This window comes from Leptodactylus fuscus, chromosome 4 (assembly GCF_031893055.1).
Source record: "Leptodactylus fuscus isolate aLepFus1 chromosome 4, aLepFus1.hap2, whole genome shotgun sequence".
In the NCBI taxonomy this organism is placed as follows: domain Eukaryota; kingdom Metazoa; phylum Chordata; class Amphibia; order Anura; family Leptodactylidae; genus Leptodactylus; species Leptodactylus fuscus.
The window spans coordinates 132,874,857-132,896,774 of record NC_134268.1 but is presented as its reverse complement, the minus strand read 5'-3'; the positions used below and the strand labels follow the sequence as shown (position 1 = coordinate 132,896,774).

The 21,918-nt window shown below is 43.9% G+C and overlaps 1 protein-coding gene and 1 pseudogene across 3 annotated transcripts in view; both read left to right on the top strand.

The window, feature by feature from the left end:
• Positions 1-21,918, top strand: part of RECK (reversion inducing cysteine rich protein with kazal motifs) — a 130,888-nt gene that overhangs the window by 71,150 nt on the left and 37,820 nt on the right. For all 3 annotated transcript variants that reach the window (XM_075271091.1, XM_075271090.1, XM_075271092.1), the window contains 2 exons: positions 8,175-8,297; positions 18,892-19,063. In XM_075271091.1, coding sequence (XP_075127192.1) covers positions 8,175-8,297; positions 18,892-19,063 — 295 coding nt within the window. The remainder of the gene's footprint in view (positions 1-8,174; positions 8,298-18,891; positions 19,064-21,918) is intronic.
• LOC142201738 (small nucleolar RNA SNORA17) lies at positions 708-822 on the top strand (annotated as a pseudogene).

The following is a 21,918-nucleotide window of genomic DNA, read 5'->3' as shown; positions in this document are numbered from 1 at the left end:
CAGTGAAGTAAATGAAGTCAAATCATAAAGGATAGTACATACCACGATAAGAACGCGCCCCGATGCGCGTTTCGCCGTAAAGGCTTCGTCAGGGCCTTTTGGCACGTTTTCGCCGCGGCCAAACCACAGCAATTCTGGCTCGTGTGGCCCCGGCCTAAACAATCTACTGTATATAGTCGAGTATAAGCCAACCCGAATATAAGCCTACCCCCCCTAATTTTACCACAAAAAACTGGGAAAACTTATTGACTCGAGTATAAGCCTAGGGGGGAAATGCTGCAGCTACTGGAAAATTTCAAAAATTAAAATGGTCGGAGTTTATGGGTGCAGTAGATGCTGGGGAAGGGGAGGGGGTGTTTTGTTTTTCTGTCTGCCCCTTCCCTGAGCTTGTGCACTGTTTTTTTTGTTCCTCCACTTGGAATTCAGCCTGGCTGAATATAGCGTATCTGCAGTGCTCCTATTAACCCCTTCCCGATGGAATATGAGCAGTGCAGATCAGGGCCGCCGATAGGCCAGTACTACTGCTACTGGCATCAGGGGCCCGGCCAAATTTAAAAATGGGCGGGCCCCCTGGCGCCGGCAGCAGTCATTGTATGTCCTGTTTGTTTCAACTCAGATCTGCGTCCAGAGGACGCAGATCTGAGTTGACCACATACGTGGCTGAAGCAAGGAGCTGACCTGTGTCAGCTCCTCGCTTCGCCGCTGCGGCCTCTCTCGCTGACACATATGCGACTGGCTCAGCCGCATATGTGTCAGCGAGAGAGGCGGCAGCGGTGAAGCGAGGAGCTGACACAGGTCAGCTCCTCGCTTCAGCCGCATATGTGTCAGCGTCAGCGGCGAAGCAAGGAGCTGACACAGGTCAGCTCGCTTCAGCTGCTGAAGCGAGGAGCTGACCTGTGTCAGCTCCTCACTTCGCCGCTGCCGCCGGCTACCCGGCAGTGTAGACGCGATGTGATGATATCACATCGCGTCTACAACTGTGCGCCAGTAAGAGAGAGAGGCACGCAGAGAGCAGCGGGGGAACGAGGAAAAGGTAAGTGTAATGTGGATTATGTGGAACGTGAAACTGGGGGCAGATGAAGGAGAGGACGGCATGACACTGGGGGCAGAGATGGAGGGACATGAATCTGGGGGCAGAGATGGAGAGGACGGCATGACACTGGGGGCAGAGATGGAGGGACATGAATCTGAGGGCAGAGATGGAGGGGACATGACTCTGGGGGCAGAGATGGAGGGGACATGAATCTGGGGGCAGAGATGGAGGGGACATGAATCTGGGGGCAGAGATGGAGGGGACATGAATCTGGGGGCAGAGATGGAGGGGACATGAATCTGGGGGCAGAGATGGAGGGGACATGAATCTGGGGGCAGAGATGGAGGGGACATGAATCTGGGGGCAGAGATGTGGAGACATGAATCTGGGGGCAGAGATGTGGAGACATGAATCTGGGGGCAGAGATGGAGGGACATGAATCTGGGGGCAGAGATGGAGGGACATGAATCTGGGGGCAGAGATGGAGGGGACATGAATCTGGGGGCAGAGATGGAAGGGACATGAATCTGGGGCAGAGATGGAGGGACATGAATCTGGGGGCAGAGATGGAGGGGACATGAATCTGGGGCAGAGATGTGGGGACATGAATCTGTGGGCAGAAATGGAGGGGGCATGGATCTGGGGCCAGAGATGGAGGGGACATGAATCTGGGGGCAGAGATGGGGGACATGAATCTGGGGGCAGAGATGTGGGGACATGAATCTGTGGGCAGAAATGGAGGGGACATGGATCTGAGGGCAGAGATGGGGGAAATTAATCTGGGGGCAGAGATGTAGGGACATGAATCTGGGGGCAGAAATGGAGGGGGCATGGATCTGGGGCCAGAGATGGAGGGGACATGAATCTGGGGGCAGAGATGGGGGACATGAATCTGGGGGCAGAGATGTGGGGACATGAATCTGTGGGCGGAAATGGAGGGGACATGGATCTGGGGGCAGAGATGGGGGAAATTAATCTGGGGGCAGAGATGGGGGGACATGAATCTGGGGGCAGAGATGGGGGGACATGAATCTGGGGGCAGAGATGGAGGGGACATGAATCGGGGCAGAGATGGAGGGACATGAATCTGGTGGCAGAGATGGAGGGGACATGAATCTGGGGCAGAGATGTGGGGACATGAATCTGTGGGCAGAAATGGAGGGGACATGACTCTGGGGGCAGAGATGGAGGGGACATGAATCTGGGGGCAGAGATGGAGGGGACATGAATCTGGGGGCAGAGATGGAGGGGACATGAATCTGGGGGCAGAGATGGAGGGGACATGAATCTGGGGGCAGAGATGGAGGGGACATGAATCTGGGGGCAGAGATGGAGGGGACATGAATCTGGGGGCAGAGATGTGGAGACATGAATCTGGGGGCAGAGAAGGAGGGACATGAATCTGGGGGCAGAGATGGAGGGACATGAATCTGGGGGCAGAGATGGAGGGACATGAATCTGGGGGCAGAGATGGAGGGGACATGAATCTGGGGGCAGAGATGGAGGGGACATGAATCTGGGGGCAGAGATGGAGGGACATGAATCTGGGGGCAGAGATGGAGGGGACATGAATCTGGGGCAGAGATGTGGGGACATGAATCTGTGGGCAGAAATGGAGGGGGCATGGATCTGGGGCCAGAGATGGAGGGGACATGAATCTGGGGGCAGAGATGGGGGACATGAATCTGGGGGCAGAGATGTGGGGACATGAATCTGTGGGCAGAAATGGAGGGGACATGGATCTGGGGGCAGAGATGGGGGAAATTAATCTGGGGGCAGAGATGTAGGGACATGAATCTGGGGGCAGAGATGGGGGGACATGAATCTGGGGGCAGAGATGGAGGGGACATGAATCTGGGGGCAGAGATGGAGGGACATGAATCTGGTGGCAGAGATGGAGGGGACATGAATCTGGGGCAGAGATGTGGGGACATGAATCTGTGGGCAGAAATGGAGGGGACATGACTCTGGGGGCAGAGATGGAGGGGACATGAATCTGGGGGCAGAGATGGAGGGGACATGAATCTGGGGGCAGAGATGGAGGGGACATGAATCTGGGGGCAGAGATGGAGGGGACATGAATCTGGGGGCAGAGATGGAGGGGACATGAATCTGGGGGCAGAGATGGAGGGGACATGAATCTGGGGGCAGAGATGGAGGGGACATGAATCTGGGGGCAGAGATGTGGAGACATGAATCTGGGGGCAGAGAAGGAGGGACATGAATCTGGGGGCAGAGATGGAGGGACATGAATCTGGGGGCAGAGATGGAGGGACATGAATCTGGGGGCAGAGATGGAGGGGACATGAATCTGGGGGCAGAGATGGAGGGGACATGAATCTGGGGGCAGAGATGGAGGGACATGAATCTGGGGGCAGAGATGGAGGGGACATGAATCTGGGGCAGAGATGTGGGGACATGAATCTGTGGGCAGAAATGGAGGGGGCATGGATCTGGGGCCAGAGATGGAGGGGACATGAATCTGGGGGCAGAGATGGGGGACATGAATCTGGGGGCAGAGATGTGGGGACATGAATCTGTGGGCAGAAATGGAGGGGACATGGATCTGGGGGCAGAGATGGGGGAAATTAATCTGGGGGCAGAGATGTAGGGACATGAATCTGGGGGCAGAGATGGGGGGACATGAATCTGGGGGCAGAGATGGAGGGGACATGAATCTGGGGGCAGAGATGGAGGGACATGAATCTGGTGGCAGAGATGGAGGGGACATGAATCTGGGGCAGAGATGTGGGGACATGAATCTGTGGGCAGAAATGGAGGGGACATGACTCTGGGGGCAGAGATGGAGGGGACATGAATCTGGGGGCAGAGATGGAGGGGACATGAATCTGGGGGCAGAGATGGAGGGGACATGAATCTGGGGGCAGAGATGGAGGGGACATGAATCTGGGGGCAGAGATGGAGGGGACATGAATCTGGGGGCAGAGATGTGGAGACATGAATCTGGGGGCAGAGAAGGAGGGACATGAATCTGGGGGCAGAGATGGAGGGACATGAATCTGGGGGCAGAGATGGAGGGACATGAATCTGGGGGCAGAGATGGAGGGGACATGAATCTGGGGGCAGAGATGGAGGGGACATGAATCTGGGGGCAGAGATGGAGGGACATGAATCTGGGGGCAGAGATGGAGGGGACATGAATCTGGGGCAGAGATGTGGGGACATGAATCTGTGGGCAGAAATGGAGGGGGCATGGATCTGGGGCCAGAGATGGAGGGGACATGAATCTGGGGGCAGAGATGGGGGACATGAATCTGGGGGCAGAGATGTGGGGACATGAATCTGTGGGCAGAAATGGAGGGGACATGGATCTGGGGGCAGAGATGGGGGAAATTAATCTGGGGGCAGAGATGTAGGGACATGAATCTGGGGGCAGAGATGGGGGGACATGAATCTGGGGGCAGAGATGGAGGGGACATGAATCTGGGGGCAGATGAAGGGTGTATATGAAGCTGGGGGAGAGACGGAGGGGGGACATATAATTTACGGGTGACTGTAGGAGGATTATACAGTGTGCGGGCACATGAAAAATTAATGAGTGGGCGGAGTCAACATAACAGTGGGTGTGGCTAAATTTCCCGCGGCGCGCAAAGCGTGCCGCACATTTTATCCCTCTTTTGGTTCTTCAAAAGTTGGGAGGTATGGGTACAGGGGGCAATGGAAAGATGTTAGAGGGTGGATGGGGGGGATTGTTGGGACATTGGGTGTGCGGCACTGCGGAGAGGGAACTGGGGCAATAATATATAATATATAAGTTTTTAGCTGGAGAATAATAATGATGTAGGCCGCTATGTTACTAGCATAGCAGCCTGTTTGGGGGTGGGACTTTCACTTTAAAGAAGTATTCACATTGCGTTTTTGGCCTCCCTTGCCGGGATACGTTGGTAACCAGTCACAATCAGCTCCCCACTTATCCCTGCATGGAGAACTGCAGGCCCCCCTTTTTTTTAATGGCCAGTAGAGATTAGCGAACACTAAAATGTTCGAGGTTCGAAATTCGATTCGAACAGCCGCTCACTGTTCGAGTGTTCGAACGGGTTTCGAACCCCATTATAGTCTATGGGGAACATATACTCATTAAGGGGGAAACCCAAATCCGTGTCTGGAGGGTCACCAAGTCCACTATGACACCCCAGGAAATGATACCAACACCCTGGAATGACACTGGAACAGCAGGGGAAGCATGTCTGGGGGCATAAAAGTCACTTTATTTCATGGAAATCCCTGTCAGCTTGCGATTTTCACAAGCTAACTTTTCCCCATAGAAATGCATTGGCCAGTGCTCATTGGCCAGAGTACGGAATTCGACCAATCAGCGCTGGCTCTGCTGGAGGAGGCGGAGTCTAAGATCGCTCCACACCAGTCTCCATTCAGGTCCGACCTTAGACTCCGCCTCCTTCGGCAGAGCCATCGCTGATTGGCCGAAGGCTGGCCAATGCATTCCTATTGGTAGCAGTGCTGAGCCAGTTCTGCTCAACTACACCGTGTGCCGGTCAGCCCATCTGATATAGCAGAGCCGAGTGTGCACACTCGGCTCTGCTACATCACACACTCGGCTTTGCTATATCAGATGGGCTGACCGGCACATCAGATGTAGCAGAGCCGAGTGTGCACACTTGGCTATGCTACATCACACACTCGGCTCTGCTATATCAGATGGGCTGACCGGCACATCAGATGTAGCAGAGCCGAGTGTGCACACTCGGCTCTGCTACATCACACACTCGGCTCTGCTATATCAGATGGGCTTATTGCATGGAAATCCCTGTCATTGCATTGGCCAGCGCTGATTGGCCAGAGTACGGAATTCGACCAATCAGCGCTGGCCCTGCTGGAGGAGGCGGAGTCTAAGATCGCTCCACACCAGTCTCCATTCAGGTCTGACCTTAGACTCCGCCTCCTCCGGCAGAGCCAGCGCTGATTGGTCGAATTCCGTACTCTGGCCAATCAGCGCTGGCCAATGCATTCCTATGGATTCCTATATTCACACTCGGCTCTGCTACATCACACACTCGGCTCTGCTATATCAGATGGGCTGACCGGCACATCAGATGTAGCAGAGCCGAGTGTGCACACTCGGCTCTGCTACATCACACACTCGGCTCTGCTATATCAGATGGGCTGATTGCATGGAAATCCCTGTCATCCCTGTCATTGCATTGGCCAGCGCTGATTGGCCAGAGTACGGAATTCGACCAATCAGCGCTGGCTCTGCCGGAGGAGGCGGAGTCTAAGGTCGGACCTGAATGGAGACTGGTGTGGAGCGATCTTAGACTCCGCCTCCTCCAGCAGAGCCAGCGCTGATTGGTCGAGTTCCGTACTCTGGCCAATCAGCGCTGTCCAATGCATTCCTATTGGAAAAAGTTTATGTCATAAAAATCACAATTACACACCCGATAGAGCCCCAAAATGTTATTTTTAATAACATTCCTATCTAAATAAAGGTTATCCCTAGCTATCCCTGCCTGTACAGCTATCCCTGTCTCTTAGTCACAAAGTTCACATTCTCATATGACCCGGATTTGAAATCCACTATTCGTCTAAAATTCGTCACCTGATTTCGTCAGCCAATGACTTTTTCCGATTTTTTTCGATGCCTCCGGTGTCGTAGTTCCTGTCCCACCTCCCCTGCGCTGTTATTGGTGCAAAAAAAGCACCAGGGAAGGTGGGAGGGGAATCAAATTTTTTTGGAGTTTGCCACGTGATGTTCGATTCGAATCGAACACATCGAACAGCCTGATATCCGATCGAACATGTGTTCGATAGAACACTGTTCGCTCATCTCTAATGGCCAGTTCTTCGTGCAGGGATAAGTTGACAGCTGATTATGACTGGTTACCAACGTATCCCAGCAAGGGAGGCCAAAAACGCAATTTGAATAAGCCCTGAGGATTTATTAGGAGGGCTCTTCTAGATGGTGTTGGCTCTCTATAGGCGCTGTCACACGTAGCAGATTTTACCTGCAAATAGAATCTGATTAAGCCTTGTAATGCTGCTAAATAAAGGGAAATGTAATACATAATTGGTGTGTCGCAAAATAAGGTCGTTTTAAAATGGCGGGGGGGGGGCAGACACTTAGGCTGTATGGGGCCCCAAAATTCCTGATGGCGGCCCTGGTGACAAGGGACATCCTCTACTGCCACAAGAAATGGGAATTGTGAATTAAAGGTGTTGGCCACTTTCCAACCAATTTTGAGAGGCAAATGTTATTGTTTATGGAATAAAAAGTTGTACAATTTTTCCAATATACTTTCTGTATCAATACCTCATGGTTTTGTAGATCTATCCTAGCTTTTATTCTGTTTATTCCCAGTGGATAAAAATCAGTCCATGATCATGTGATTTGCAATTCATGGTGGTCTGATGAACATACTGGTGCACAGCTCGTTTTAGCCACAGCACAGTAATTAGATTTCTGTCTGGTAATGAGTTGTGTTTATCACATCAACATGCACCATATATCACATGAATACTGCGTGATTTTTTTAATCTACTGGCACTAAACAAGATTTGATACAGAAAGTATATTGGAAAATTGTAGGAAACGCAGCTTTTTTTGTTGCAGATTTTGTTGCTTATCTTTGAGCCAAGGCCAGGAGTGGATTGAGCAGAAGGGAGTAGTATAAGAACCTCCTATATATTTCCCATTCCTTTTGTAGCCACTCTTGGCTTTGGCTTAAAAAACCGCAACAAAATCTGCATCAAAAATGCTGCGTTTCCGCAACGTGGGGCCTCAAAATTCTACAAGTTCAAAAAGGGCGTGGTTGCTTTCTTGAAAGAAAAAATATTCCAGGTTATGGGTTTTAGATTTTGGTAGAGGAAAAGTACATCCAGAGTTTTATTCTGATTGCCAGATTTGAAGTCAGGAAGGAACTGGCATCAGCCTCATTAAGTTTTTTTTGCCTTCCTCATGATCAACACTGTAGAGTTTTAAATTTACCTCATCCATCCACATCTACTGTGTAACAATGCAATTGTTATTGTTCTGATATTGCCACTTCAAATAAAAAGATTATGTATATCCACATTATTTGAATTGGAAAATAATTTTAATAATTTCCATTGTACAGTCACTATTAAACTATTGATTAATTTAATTTCGAATTATCTTATTTTATAGATCATGGAACATCCTTTAAAGTTGGCTGTAACAGTTGTTCATGTGTTGCTGGTAAAGTCCGATGCACTAAACGTCTGTGTACGAGTGAACTTGGCTCAGATGGTGATCAAAGCATGTTTACTGGTAAAAGCTTAAATTATATTTTTACATTTCTAAATTAAAAACACAGTGGAGGAAGAGTACAACACAGAACAACCCATAATAGGAAAAACATCTAATAGCGATAACTCGGTAGTGCGAATTCAGTAATTATAAAAACCCTTTATGGATAACCCAACTGTTGTATATTTTATAATAATTTTCTAAAAACCAAAAACTTTAGGCTTTGTTTTATTAAACTTTTCAAAAGTGCAGGTAATACCGTGCATGTCAATATTGAATCAAAAAACTGAATCTTCCTCCTTAACCCTCAGGAAGACATAATGTATAGGAATATTATTCACAAACTGCTTCATTCACCTAAAATTATCAATCTCATCACTTATATGTACAATTATCACTTTTAACCTTGTAAAGAGACTGTCATCAAAAAAGTACCTATTGTTTAAAATCCCATATTGATATTAAGCATATATTTAAAGAATTTCTGATATTGTTTTGTCATCTGTTCGTTAACTACATTATCTATATATCTCTTAGCATGTAAGGGGCCATATGCCCTGAAAATTGTTAGCAGTTGTTATGTGTGAACCACCTTGCATGTTTTTTAACAATGTAGGTTAAGGCTAAGGCTCCACAGGACGACCCACAGCTATAAAGTGCTGCGCGAAAAACCACTGTGGCAACGCATCATGGTTCTTCCCGCAGCACTTTAAACAAAAAGTTTGAGTTTTCCTCCACAAACTTTCTGTTTCAATTATATCTATGGGGAAGCCGCTGGCGTTTCTGTAGATATAATTGACATGCTTCGATTTCCAAAACTGCGCTGGTTCTGGAAATCGCGGCACGAATTTTACTGCAAAGTGGGCATGGGATTTGCAAGACTCCCATCCACTTTGCAGTAACTGAAAAACACTACAATTTTCCCCGCAACGTTTCCGCCACAGGCAAATCGCGAGGTTTCCAACCATTGCGGCCCCGGCCTTAAAATTATTTTTTATAAGAACATTTTTTTGTTTTATGCTGGAGTTTTACAAGTTTTGGAATTTGCAAATATTACTTGTTTGCAGATTCCTTAAATGTTGCCAACATAAAATTTATTCTATAGTCACTAGACCTTGAATGTTTCTGTCCTGTTGTACCCATAGATTTTGCATAGATTTTGCCATGAATTAGGGCCTCTTAACGCTATGAGCTCTGTGCCCACACAGCAGTATGCCCCAAGCAGCATTATCTCCTACACATCGCTAATCTAGCTATTTACTTCGCTCTGTCTGATAACCCGTACTGCAGTCATGTTAGCTAACGTCAAACACTTGCGATCCTCAACTGATCTTGTAGAAGAGATAAGTGCAGGCATGAACTGTCTACATTTATATTGTTTTAATTCCTGTGAAATGCTTAAAGAGTTAAACTTCCAAAATGCTGTTTAATTTAAAGGGTGTAGTTTTGAAAATGTGGTGATTTAGGGGGATTGCAAATCTGCAAAATCACAGTTACATTTATAATTATAAAGTCCAAAATATGTTGGATGATTAAAAGATGATGCAAAGATATGGTAGATAATATTTATTAATGTATTTGTTCGATATGACTGTCTGAAAAGCAGATAATTTAACACTGAAAATTGCTAATTTTTCCAAATTTACTTAAAATATAAAGTAATATAATATAAAGTGCAAAGTGTCGTGAAAAAAAACTTTCTCAAAATTACTTGTGTAAGTTAAAGCGTCATTGCCATATAAAATGATACATCAGTTTTGAAAAATGAGTCTGTATCTTTAAGGTACTTTTAGGGTGTCCCCCCCCCCCCCAAAGGATTAATTTATTTTCCAGAAATTAATGTGCACCTAATGATGAAAAGCGAAAATTGCAATATTTCCAGAGATAGGTTATTGGATGTCAGCAGCCAATATATTGTACCCAATTTGAGACAAATACTCCAAAAACAGTTGTACCCACTTAAGAGTTTTTAGCATTAAAAGTTATTATTAAATGTTTACTTCCTGTTCCTTCCACACCGGTTCGAACTTCTGAGCCATCTGCTTGCATGCTGCGGCGCAGGTGTGTTCAGTTTTGATTCCTTGATGAGGGTTTTCTTGTGTTGTCTGAACACTGTCCTATTCCCTCACCTTGGTAATTGATTTACCACCACACTCATCTCCTTCACCTTGGTTTCACTCTGCCCCTCTAATAGTTAATGTTAGCCTTGTCTGTGTGATTGACAGGCTATCCTCCTATTACGTCTGGGACAGGTTCTTCCTTTATATCTATTGTTTGCCCACATTCACATTGGTGCTTACTATTGACTTGGGCTTGCTTGCTATTTACTCTTGTTGTTTTCTTACCTGTATTCTTATTCCTGACCTCTGGCTTTACCTTTGACTATTCTCTTGAATTACGATGTTACCAACCCCTTGGCTAACTGAACTCCCTTAGTTGTGGTTTGTCTTGTCTGCATTTGGTGTCATCACATATACCTAGGAAGGGCTTTGTCGACCTGTTGTCCTCTGCTGCCTAGGGCAGTGAGGCATGTAGGCAGTGGCAGGTGGGGGTTCAGCTTAGGGCTTATTGTCTTGTCGTACCCCTCTTCCCAGGGTTCACAGCAGCTACTAGGAAATTGCTGCTCTAGCAATTCCCTTACACTTCCATAACCATGGATTAGGATAGGGAAGATGGACATACATTATATGAGGGGTGTTTGGAACACAAGGGGAAAGAGGAAGAGTGGGAACATAAGGCTCTGATGCAGCAGGGCAGTAGAGAGAAAATTCCATTGTGAGAAATAACTGGGAGGAGAGCGAGCCTCATATACAGTAAGATGAAAGAATAAAAGTATGCATTTGGGGAGGAGCGGAGGTATGCTCGAGGGAGGTAGTCAGTAGGGAATCAGAGAAAGTAGAGATGACGTTATGGGTGATAGGATAGAAGGGGTCAGGAACAAGGGGTATGGAAGGCTGTCTGGAAAGCGGCAGAGTAGTAAAATGTGTTCCATAGGAGCCACAATCTTTGATGTGGACTATAATCCGGCCTGAGTTCTGTGACCTGATCCTCCATACGCTGCATGTATAATATCTCTTGGAGTCAAGCTGATAAGGTTAGAGGCAAGGTGGACTTTCACAACTTGACCATGATAAGCAAGAAGCCAATCAATTTACGGATGTGTTTTTAGAGTTTATAGAGAAAGATGGATAGAACGAGAGAGGATGGGCCATCCCTCACTGCAACGCCATTGACTATTTTGATAATTCTACGAACCTCATGCCAGAAAGGGTGAAGCATAGGACCGTTCGACCAGATATGTAGCATCATACCCCAACCAGTGGTTCATCCCTAGCAACAATTCGATGTTGAGGGAAAGATCTCATGGGAAGTCTGTACCAGCATAAGAGAATGTAGAAAGCAGAGACTCTCACATCCAGTGGAAAGGAAGTCTCAAGCTCCCTCTCCCAGTCTGCAGTGAATGGTTGTTGTCTGTAAGTAAACCATAGATGTTCGAGATAGGACTAGGTGGCATGGTGGAAGATATACACAGGCGTTTGAAAGGAGATTGGGACTTTTGTAGGTTTTGCATCTTTTGTAAAATAGAGAAGAAGTTCAACTGTAGGTATTGCCAGGTTAGTCAATAAGCTATAGGCACCCTAAAATGGTGGCATTGAAAAGTACATCTCATAGTGAAAAAAATAAGCCCTAAAAACAAATATAGCTTGTACAGTGTGAAGACAAAAACTCACCAAATCATTAGAACACAACTGGTTGTGGCAAGAAGGAAATGTATAAGCTGTGTGAGCCTATATCAGGGGACACCCCAGATTTAGATCTTATGAGGGAAAATGTACCATAAGTACAGTTTTATAGGAGCTAGTGGGAAAATAGCATAGGACTTGGTGTACCCAATGTACTCTGCGCAGCTTACATATTCACTCCTGAGATACTAATGCTCACTACACCTTTTGATAAATTCTAATTCTAGGGGTGTTCAGTTTTCAAAATGGGGTCCCTTTCTGGTGGATTCCATTTTACTGACAACTCAGGACTCTGTAAACATGACATGGTGTCCAAAAACCAAACCATCTAAATCTGTGCTCTAAAAACCCAACAGCGCTTCTTCCCTTCATTGTCCTTCTATGAGCCTCAGCAGCGTATGTCAAAAACGTGGGGCTTACATAGTGGGAGTCCAGCACTCTGCCTGTCACCTTCTCATAGTGGTTATTCTAACACTTATTTAAAGGTTTTTATTAGTGGGCAAACAAATAAGGGGCATATTTCGCCATTGTGTTCAGAGTATACAATTACAAGCCATTTCGCAGTACAGCCGTGGCAAAAATCAATAATTCTTAGCCACTAATCTCCACAGTTACCTGTTATCCTCATGCTTATTTAAAGGTGTTCATTAATGGGGAAATAAATAAGGGGAATATTAGCCATTGTGTTCAGTGTATACAATTACAGGTCATTTCTCAATACAGCCATGGCAAAAATCAATAATTCTTAGATAATATAAAAAAAAGATAGAGACGAACACCTTGGAGGCCTCAAAAACACATTCTTGAGGCAGGGTTACCATCCAAGAACAATTGATATATTTCCTACCCACTGGCTAACACAGTACAAGAACAAACATATTCCTTATAATTCTTAGATAGTAATCTCTGCAGTTAGTGGTTATTCTAACTCTAATTTAAAGGTGTTTATTAGTGGGGAAACAAATAAGGGGCATATTCGCCGTTCTGTTTCAAGTATAAAATTACAGGCCATTTTGCAGTACAGTACTGCAAAAAAAAAAAAAAAAGTCATAATTCTTATCGAGTAATCTATGCCTTTATCACACACTTTTTTTTAAAGTCACTGTATGCCTCCTCACGCTGCTGCAGCTTGCTCACTCTGCCACTGGGTCATTGTATGGCCTCCTAAGGCTACTTCTACCTCCACACTCTGCCACAGGGTGACTGTATGGCCTCATAAGGTTGCTGCAACCTCCTCACCCTGCCACTGGGTCACTGTATTTCCTCCTTGCACTGCTGTTGCCTCCCCAATCTGTCACTGGGCACTGTATGGCCTCCTAAGGCTGCTGCTACCATCACATTATATCACCTTGCCACTCTTTGGGCTCCTCATGCTGCTACCTCAACACTATGAGGGGGGGGCTCTACTTTTATAAACAAACGAGGGTGTCAAAAGAGTGCACTTTTTCATGCTACAGTAGGATCTTGAGCCTCTGCATGGTTGTTTATACCTGGCATTAACATTGACGACTTCACACTTGAGTTATTTGGTCAGCTTTGGCCCCGTAACTGGCCAAATAAGTTAGGTGTGCAGCGGTTCTAAGAGCGTTTTCATTTTCACTACTCAATATTAGTAAATCTATGAAACAGCTGTTACATCAAGATACTCAGTATAGCCCTTGATTACTTGAGGGGTGTAGTTTACAACATGGGGTCATGTTTTGTGGTTTCCATTTTACTAGTACTTTAGCGGCTCCGCAAATGAGACATGGCACCCAAAAACTATTCTAACAAAATTTTCCCTCTAAAAGCTAAATAGCGCTCTTTCCAGTCCAAGCTTCGCCATGTACCCATGAAGCATTTTATGATCACATGGGGTATTGCCATATTCAGAAAAAATTGTGTAACAAACAATTGGGTGCTTTTTCTCCTTTAACATTTTGTGACAATTATAAATTTGGGTCTAATACTACATTTTATTGGGAAAAAAAGTAATTTAAAAATTACTTTTTTTCCCAATAAAATGTAGTATTAGACCCAAATTTATAATTGTCACAAAATGTTAAAGGAGAAAAAGCACCCAATTGTTTGTTACACAATTTTTTCACATCCCAATGGTTATATAAATTTGGTGAAACGGCTGTGGGTTCAAAATGCTGATTATACCCCTCGATAAATTCCTTGATGGGTATAGTTTACAAAATGAGATAATTTATTGGGGCTTTTCACTTCACAGGGGCGCTGCCAATGTGACATGGCGTCTGAAACTAATTTCAGAAGAATCTGAGCTCAGTGGTGCGCCTTCCCTGCTGTTTGCCAATACAGAAATTTATATCCACATGTGGGTCATTTCTATAGTCAAGAGAAATTGCTTAACACATTGTGAGGGGCATTTCTGTTTTAACCCCTAGTAAAATTAAAACAATTTGGGTTAAAGCTACATTTTCTAGATAAGAATGTAATTTTTTTCATTTTTATGGCCGTACTCACTATACCCCTTGATAAATTCCTTAAGGGGTCTAGTTTACAAAATAGGGTCACTTTTGATGGGTTTCCAATATTTTGGCATCTCAGGGGCTCTCCAAATGGGTCATGGTACCTGAAAACTATTTCAGGAAAATCTGTCCTTCAAAAGCCAGTTAGCGCATTCCGTTTCAAGCCCTGCCATATGCTTTTACATCAATGTACCAGCAATTATGGAATATTGTCGTGTTCAGGAGAAAAAAGTTAATTGGTTATTTTCCTTTAACCCTTTGTGAAGATGAAAAATTTGAGGCTAAAGCGAAATTTGATCAGAAAAAAAGGTAATTTTTCATATGCCTATGGTAATAAGTTCAGTAAAAGACTTGTAAGGTCAAAATTATCACTTTACCCCTTGATAAATTCCTGAGGGGTCTAGTTTCCAAAATGAAGTCACTTTCTAGAGTTTTCCAGTGCTTTGGCTCCTCAAGGGCTCTGTAAATGTGACATGGGTCCTGAAACTGGTCATAGTAAAATCTTCCCTCCAAAAGCTCATTGGCTCTCCTTCCCTTCTGCGTCTTGCTGTCTGCCCATACATCAGTTTACACCCACATGTGGTGTGTTTCAGTAGTCGATAGAACTTGCATAACAAATTGTGGGATACATTTTGAATAGTTTGACTTGTAAGCCTTATATTGTCCGTAAAAAATAAAAGGGTGATTAAAGTTTGATGCCAACATAAAGCAGAGATCTGGTACATTAGACTTATAAACTAATTTGGGTGGTATGACTATCTTTATGCAATGCACCTCATTTCACACTTTTTAAAATTCATATTTTTCAAAATTTCTACCAAATTTCCCATTTTCTCATAAACACAAAACATATCCACCAAAATTTACTACTAAGATGAAGTACAATGCGTCGCGGAAAACAATATCAAAATCACTTTGGTGAGTTAAAGTGTGCAAAATTATTACTGAATAAAGTAACACATGTCAGATTTGAAAAATCAAGCTCTGTCAGGAAGTCAAAAACTAGCTTTGGCGGGAAGGGGTTAAAGAAAAATAACATTGATGCTAATGGAAATGCCTAGAATGTCATACATGGCCTTTCCCATCCCCTAGTTGAACTTAATGAACTTATGTCTTTTTCAGCTGTACTATGTAACTTTTTGTTCATATAAGGCATTTTCATCTGAAAATGTCAGCAATAATGGAATTAGTAGTGTATATATAGCAATTAGAAAATACTATATTATTTTTATTTATCACTACTCTTTGTTGTGGTTTTAAAATTTCAGGGAACAGCCTAATTTACTTGGTCTTTAACATACTGTACCTCTCAACTTTCAAAGAACAGAAAGAAGGACAAAATGTGTGGTGCACATAGTGTGTGTAAGGATTGGAGTCAGGGTCAGGCAGTGCAAAGTGACACAGCTGGGAAAGCAACACTGTGCAATTAATGACAAAAAGGGGCCGCAGGCCCTGCAGCTAACTATGCTGTAATATCTGAGATGAGGCAGACCAATGCACTTCCTAATTGAAGTGCGCCTACCACGGCTCCTAACCTTCTATCCGGCGGCTAGGATAAGGGGAGAGGAGGCCCTGAAAGTCCTAGGGACTGGAGTCACGGGGTCACACCTAAACAGAAAGCACAGTGTAAATGCAATGCAAAACAAAAGACTAAACAGCATGGAACCAGGGAGGACCACAAGTCCCAGCAAGACACAGAAGAGAAGGCGAGGTCAGACGAGCAAGAGTTCAAGTCAGGAGATATAAAAAGGTACCAAATCAAAAGACAAGGGATAGTCAAAAATACAAGCCGGGTCTAAAAACCAAGAAACATATGGAATACAAACAGACAGGGAATCAGACTGAGCAGGGGGACCAGGAAACACAAAGTGAATGGCTGGCAAGGATCCATGCCTGGGTGGGGATTAAATAGCAGCAGAGAACACACCTGATGGCTAATGACATGGAGACTGAAGGCAAGGAAAAGATTAACCCTAAATGACCTAAGCACACCCAATAGAACTCCTAACACGTCTCCCAGGGAGACCCGTGCAGCAAGGAGACCGCGGCGATTCCGTATCCTGACAGTGTGCTGCGGCATATTTAGCTCCACCCACTTCTAAATTGACTTTGCCCATTCCCTTCCATTTCTCTTTGTGCTCCCCACACAATATATGCTCCTACAGTCACCATAATATTATATGTCCCACATTAAACTATTCTTGTCAAATTGACCCCAGAGTATAAAGTCTCTCCTGGTGCACCCACAGGTTAATGTCCCCCTCCAGCTGCTCCATAGTTTAATGTCTCCCTTCAGCTGCCCTAGTTTAAACTGGGGGCAACTGGAGGTGGACGTTAAAACGTGGGGGCAGCTGTCTGCTCCTGCTGCACCACTGTATTCAACTCATGTACGTCCTCTCTGGTCAGATGAGTTGAATCCGGGACATACCTCCCCTCACCCAGGACCGTGAGACAGGATCTGGGACTGTCCAGCTGAATCTGGCACGATTGGGAGGTATGCTTTAGTAATATTCATACAACCATGGAATATTGGACAATTCTCAAGCCAATGTCTTAGAATGTTGTACACAATTTATAGCAGCATACCTTATGCCAAGACCTAATATTCAAATGTAGGTGGGATTATATGATCAGAAGAATATACTGAATCATATGCATAACATTAATGGAGTCCAGCACTGTAACAATATTTTTTTCACCACATCAGAAACAAGGCAGAATGTCAGAAGTTCCCATCTCTACAGATAACACCCATAGTGAACCATCATTACATGCCCTTCTGAAAATAGAATAAAAAATGCTACAATCAGAAAATAGAAACATAAGAAAACAGTTATATATTTCACTATCTGCTTTTAATAATGAAATTTAAAAAAAATGTTATACATTAATTTTACCTTTAGGTGCCATCTTAATCATTTCTTAACAAGTGTAAACTTTTCATAACTATATTCCTTAACATTTGTGTTGAGTATTTACAGCAATAGTAATTTGGTATTATATTAAGTGTCTTTACTTAGTCATCTGGTTATTATTTGGAGAACTAAGGCTGAGTTCACATCTCTGCTGGCTGTCTGTTCGGTGCGGATCTGTCTAAAATCCCCGGGAAAAAGCCTGTGAGCCCAATGCTTTCAGTTACAAAGAATGGACACCTGACGGGCCGCATTATAGTCAAAGGGGTCTGTTTGGCTCACTTGGTGTTTTCTCTTTAGCCAGTCCTCTGATGGACCAGAAGAACGTACCAGTCTTATCCTAGTATAATTGTTTTGTTATTGACTAAGGTGCCATTTTCCCAGTGGCGCCTGAGCGCCACCATTTTGGGGCCAGTATCCCGTTGGCATGACAGCCAGGAGCCTTTTGAAGACTCCCAGGCTTGTCTGTTACTTACTTCTATTGCACGCTTCTCTATGCAGCCTGCAATAGATATGCCGTTAGTGACCAAGACCCCTAGGGAGTCTAATAATTGCAAATAAATATATAAAGAATTTAAAATTCAAATCATCCCTCTTTCCCTATGGTGAACTCTGTAGTGGGGGGGGGGGGGGGGAGTGCCAAACCACCATTTTTTAGTATGCCTGGAATTGTACTGAAAACATAGGCTACTAGTGACATGTCATTTTGGCTGCAGAGTGAATGCTTCTCAATGCTTTGTACAGAACAATAAATGTATTAACCCCTAATATGGCTCTGTCAAAGGAAAATTTAAAAAAGTTATGGGGTTTGGAAGGCGAGGAGTGAAAAACGAAAATTGAAAAATGTCACTGTGAATTTCAACTGTGGCTTTTAATCTTTGCAGTGCAATGAAAAACCTGCAAGTGAATCACAGCAGAAACCACCCGATTTTGATTTGTTAACTTATCTAAAATTACTAAACAAGAAATGTTTGTGTTTTTTCTTATTTCATACCATACTCTAAATATTTTCAGTAAGTCTGTAACGAGAACGGACCCTATTGAACTATACACCCAGTCATATGAATAAAACACTTTTTTTCTGCAGAGGTATTATTTTCTGATATGTTAATTAGCTGCTTTGTGAAATGGAGGGATTTACTGTTGCATTCATCACATCAGTGAGCTACCACTCTTCAATATGATGTAAAAGAACAGTGAGTTTACATGTCAATCATAGTGGAGAGCCAGGGATGGAAAGACTGGCTGCTGAAAAGCATAACTCAGTGTAATGAGATCAACAGCGATGCCCTTGTTGCACCAAACAGCTCATTATCATATCTGAAAAAAACTAACTTCTCAGCTACGTACCAGTCAGGAAGCTGAAAAAAAAAGAGAAAAATCTGACTGCTTATAGGGACTGTTCTGGTGGCAGATTTCCTATTAAAATGATGTAGGCAAAACATTTTATTAATGTAATCACAGTGTTATAAATATAATATTTTAGGATTGCCGTGCAATTGTGCAGATAAGTTTGTTCCTGTATGCGGAAAGAACGGACGCACATATCCGAGTGCATGTATAGCTCGATGTATTGGATTGTTGGACCACCAGTTTGAATTTGGAGAGTGTTCTTCCAAAGACCCATGTAATCCAAATCCTTGTCACAGAAACCAAAAGTAAGTATGCATTTAGAATTTTCTGGAAAAAATAATTAGTCTCTGATTTGCTCTACTAAATATTTCCATTCTCTGAACCTTTCCAACCCCTTCCCAGCACTTTCCATACTCTTACAGGATTGTAAACATGGCTCAGAGTCACCATGTAATGGAGGAGCAAGGATTAAATAGGGAAATGAGAGGAGGAAATAGCTCAGATCTAAAGACCTTATAATACAGATAAGTATACCCATCAGAGCCAGCGGATTTCCCATTTAGAAGATCTTTAAAGAGGACCTTTCATGAGTTGGGGCACATGCGGTTTTATGCACCACTGGAAACCGACAGTGCGCTGAATTCAGCACACTGTCTGCTTTGACAATCTGTGACCCAGGTGAAGAGCTATCAGTGCCGATACCATAGCTCTTCACCGTCAGAAGGGCATTCCTGACATTCAGGAACGCCCTTCTTACACAGCAGCGCTTATAGCTCTGTACTGTGAGAGCAGGGACGAATGCCCCCCCAGTACTCATCTATGGACGAGTATTATCAGGAAAGGAGAGAGGCGTTCTTCCCCGCTCTCACAGTACAACGCTACAGGCCCTGCTGTGAAGTAGGGCCTTCCTGACTGACTGACGGTGAAGAGGTATGGTACTGGCATCTGCTTTAATATCTGCTTTAATTCCTCCACTGAAACAGGCTTATTTAGGAGGGACAGGGCATTAGGATTGAAGGCAGGTAGATGACAGGAATGCCCTGCCCCTTTCACTTGGGTTGGTGAAAAGACCAGACAGCAAGGAGTACAGTTTGGAATAAAAGCCATGAAACGTGGGCTATTTTGGCAGGATCACAAATTAGCACGCTCACAGTGCATTTGCTGTTCCCCCTCTGTCTGATCTCTAATCTTTCTAGCCAGGAATGTATCAGGTTTATTGGCTTGCTCATAACAACGCTTTTTTGTATATAACAATATCTTAACCCTGTGAAGGAGGATGTCTTTAATATGTGCTCTCAAGTCTATTAGGTTTTGGTCTCAAGGGCCCTTTTTTTACAGCAATCAGGTGCCTTTACTCAACGCCACTATTACACTTTCCCCTGCCTCCTCCCCCTTGTTCCCTCTACAAGGGAAGCGGCAAGGTTCTTCACTCTCCCCATGACTCATTGTTATTGTATAGAACAGCTGCTGTCATTCGTTTGCACCCAATTATTAGAGGGGACAAGGTTAGTGACCTTTTCATTATTTGCAGTTGACCCTAACATTACCCACATTACCCCTTGCCCCACTTAGTGCAACTATGTTCCCCATTCCCGTATAGCTGACAGGAGACCTCCCTGAAGTACTTAGGTATGTGACTCATAAAAATCTTCTCCCTATTGTACCAGGCCAACTTCCCTCCATTTTATAGGCAAATTAGAGTCTTCCATATCAAGTGGTTGAATCTCCCATCATCTCTTTTCAGCCAGATATCTGGGATAAAAATGATTATATTACCCAAATTGCTTTATGTACTTTATGATCTTTTGATCATTACAAGACTCCATACTACGTGTGTTTGAGCTAGAGGGACACATCAGCCTAGAAAGCCTAAGGGAGGAAGTTTTGCCCTCCCTAATTTGGCATTATATTGGGCTGCTCAACTGCGTAGTCCAAGTGTATAGAGATTGAAAAACTCTGGTTAGCCCTTTATAATCCAAATTCCATTCTTTGGACTAATCCTAATAATCCACCTGTGCATACACTCCTTGGCCCCATGGCACTGATGAGGAACATCTGACATACATGCCTTTCCCCTTGTCTTTCCTATCCTCTTTGTCAGGTTTTCTTTTTCATCTGCAATTTCCACTGGAGCTGACAGTTTCAGGCTCACAGTGTAAAAAGTTTTTTTTTTTTTTTTTTTTAAAAAAAAAATTGTAAAATTTCAAATTATCATCTTTTCTTTGATCACACATAACTATAACTAATCAAAAATTTACATAAAAATCTTAGAAAAGAAAAAACAAATATAGAAACTCACCAACCGATACAAGGTGCACGACCTAATTCTTCTGGACTTGGAGAAGAAGGAATTCATGCTGTAACGGCAACCATCAGGCTATGACTAAGAAACCTTTGCGGTTTCGAAACGCGTTAGCCAAGCCAGAGATGTGATATCTAGTGCTTTTATTTTCACTTTTTGTATTTTCCTTCTTTTTCACTTTTTTGTTATGGTGTTCTTTGCCAAATTTTAAAATAATGGAATAAAATATATTTTTACTACGAGCAAGAGCTGCGGACCTCAACTTTTTCATTCATACATAAAAATCTTAGGTCAATCTGCATACAAAAACATCCCAAACTATAAGAAAACCCCATATGATGAATGCTGTAGTGGGAAAGGAAATTAAAAATGTAGAAATATTGCTGTTTATGAAACCAACAACTAGCTCTGCAAAAAGGTGCCTTGTACAAGTCTGTCTATGAAAAGCTAAAGAAATTACATATTTCAAAATATGGAGACTCTTTGTAAATATATTAAGACATAACAAAAACATAAAAATGTAAATATTGCCATTATTTTTTTTTTTATATGGACACAAAGTTGGACCTTTTTGCATGGACTTTGTGTCCATGCAAAAAAGCGGTTTCATGGCGTAGAGGCTGCATACGGATTGCTTTAAAAACTCATTGAAATGAATGGGTTTTTTAACTGACCGTATGCAAGCCGTCCCCAGTCAGTTTTTGTGCAATTTTGGTGGAATCATGGTGGACGGACAACAGGTGCAAGTGTGAACACCCCTTGACTGTGATGTACTGTTCCCAGGGCAATCGGATGATCAAACTTTAACAGTATATAAAGAGGTTAATACTAACCATAGAAATTAAAAAAAATCATACT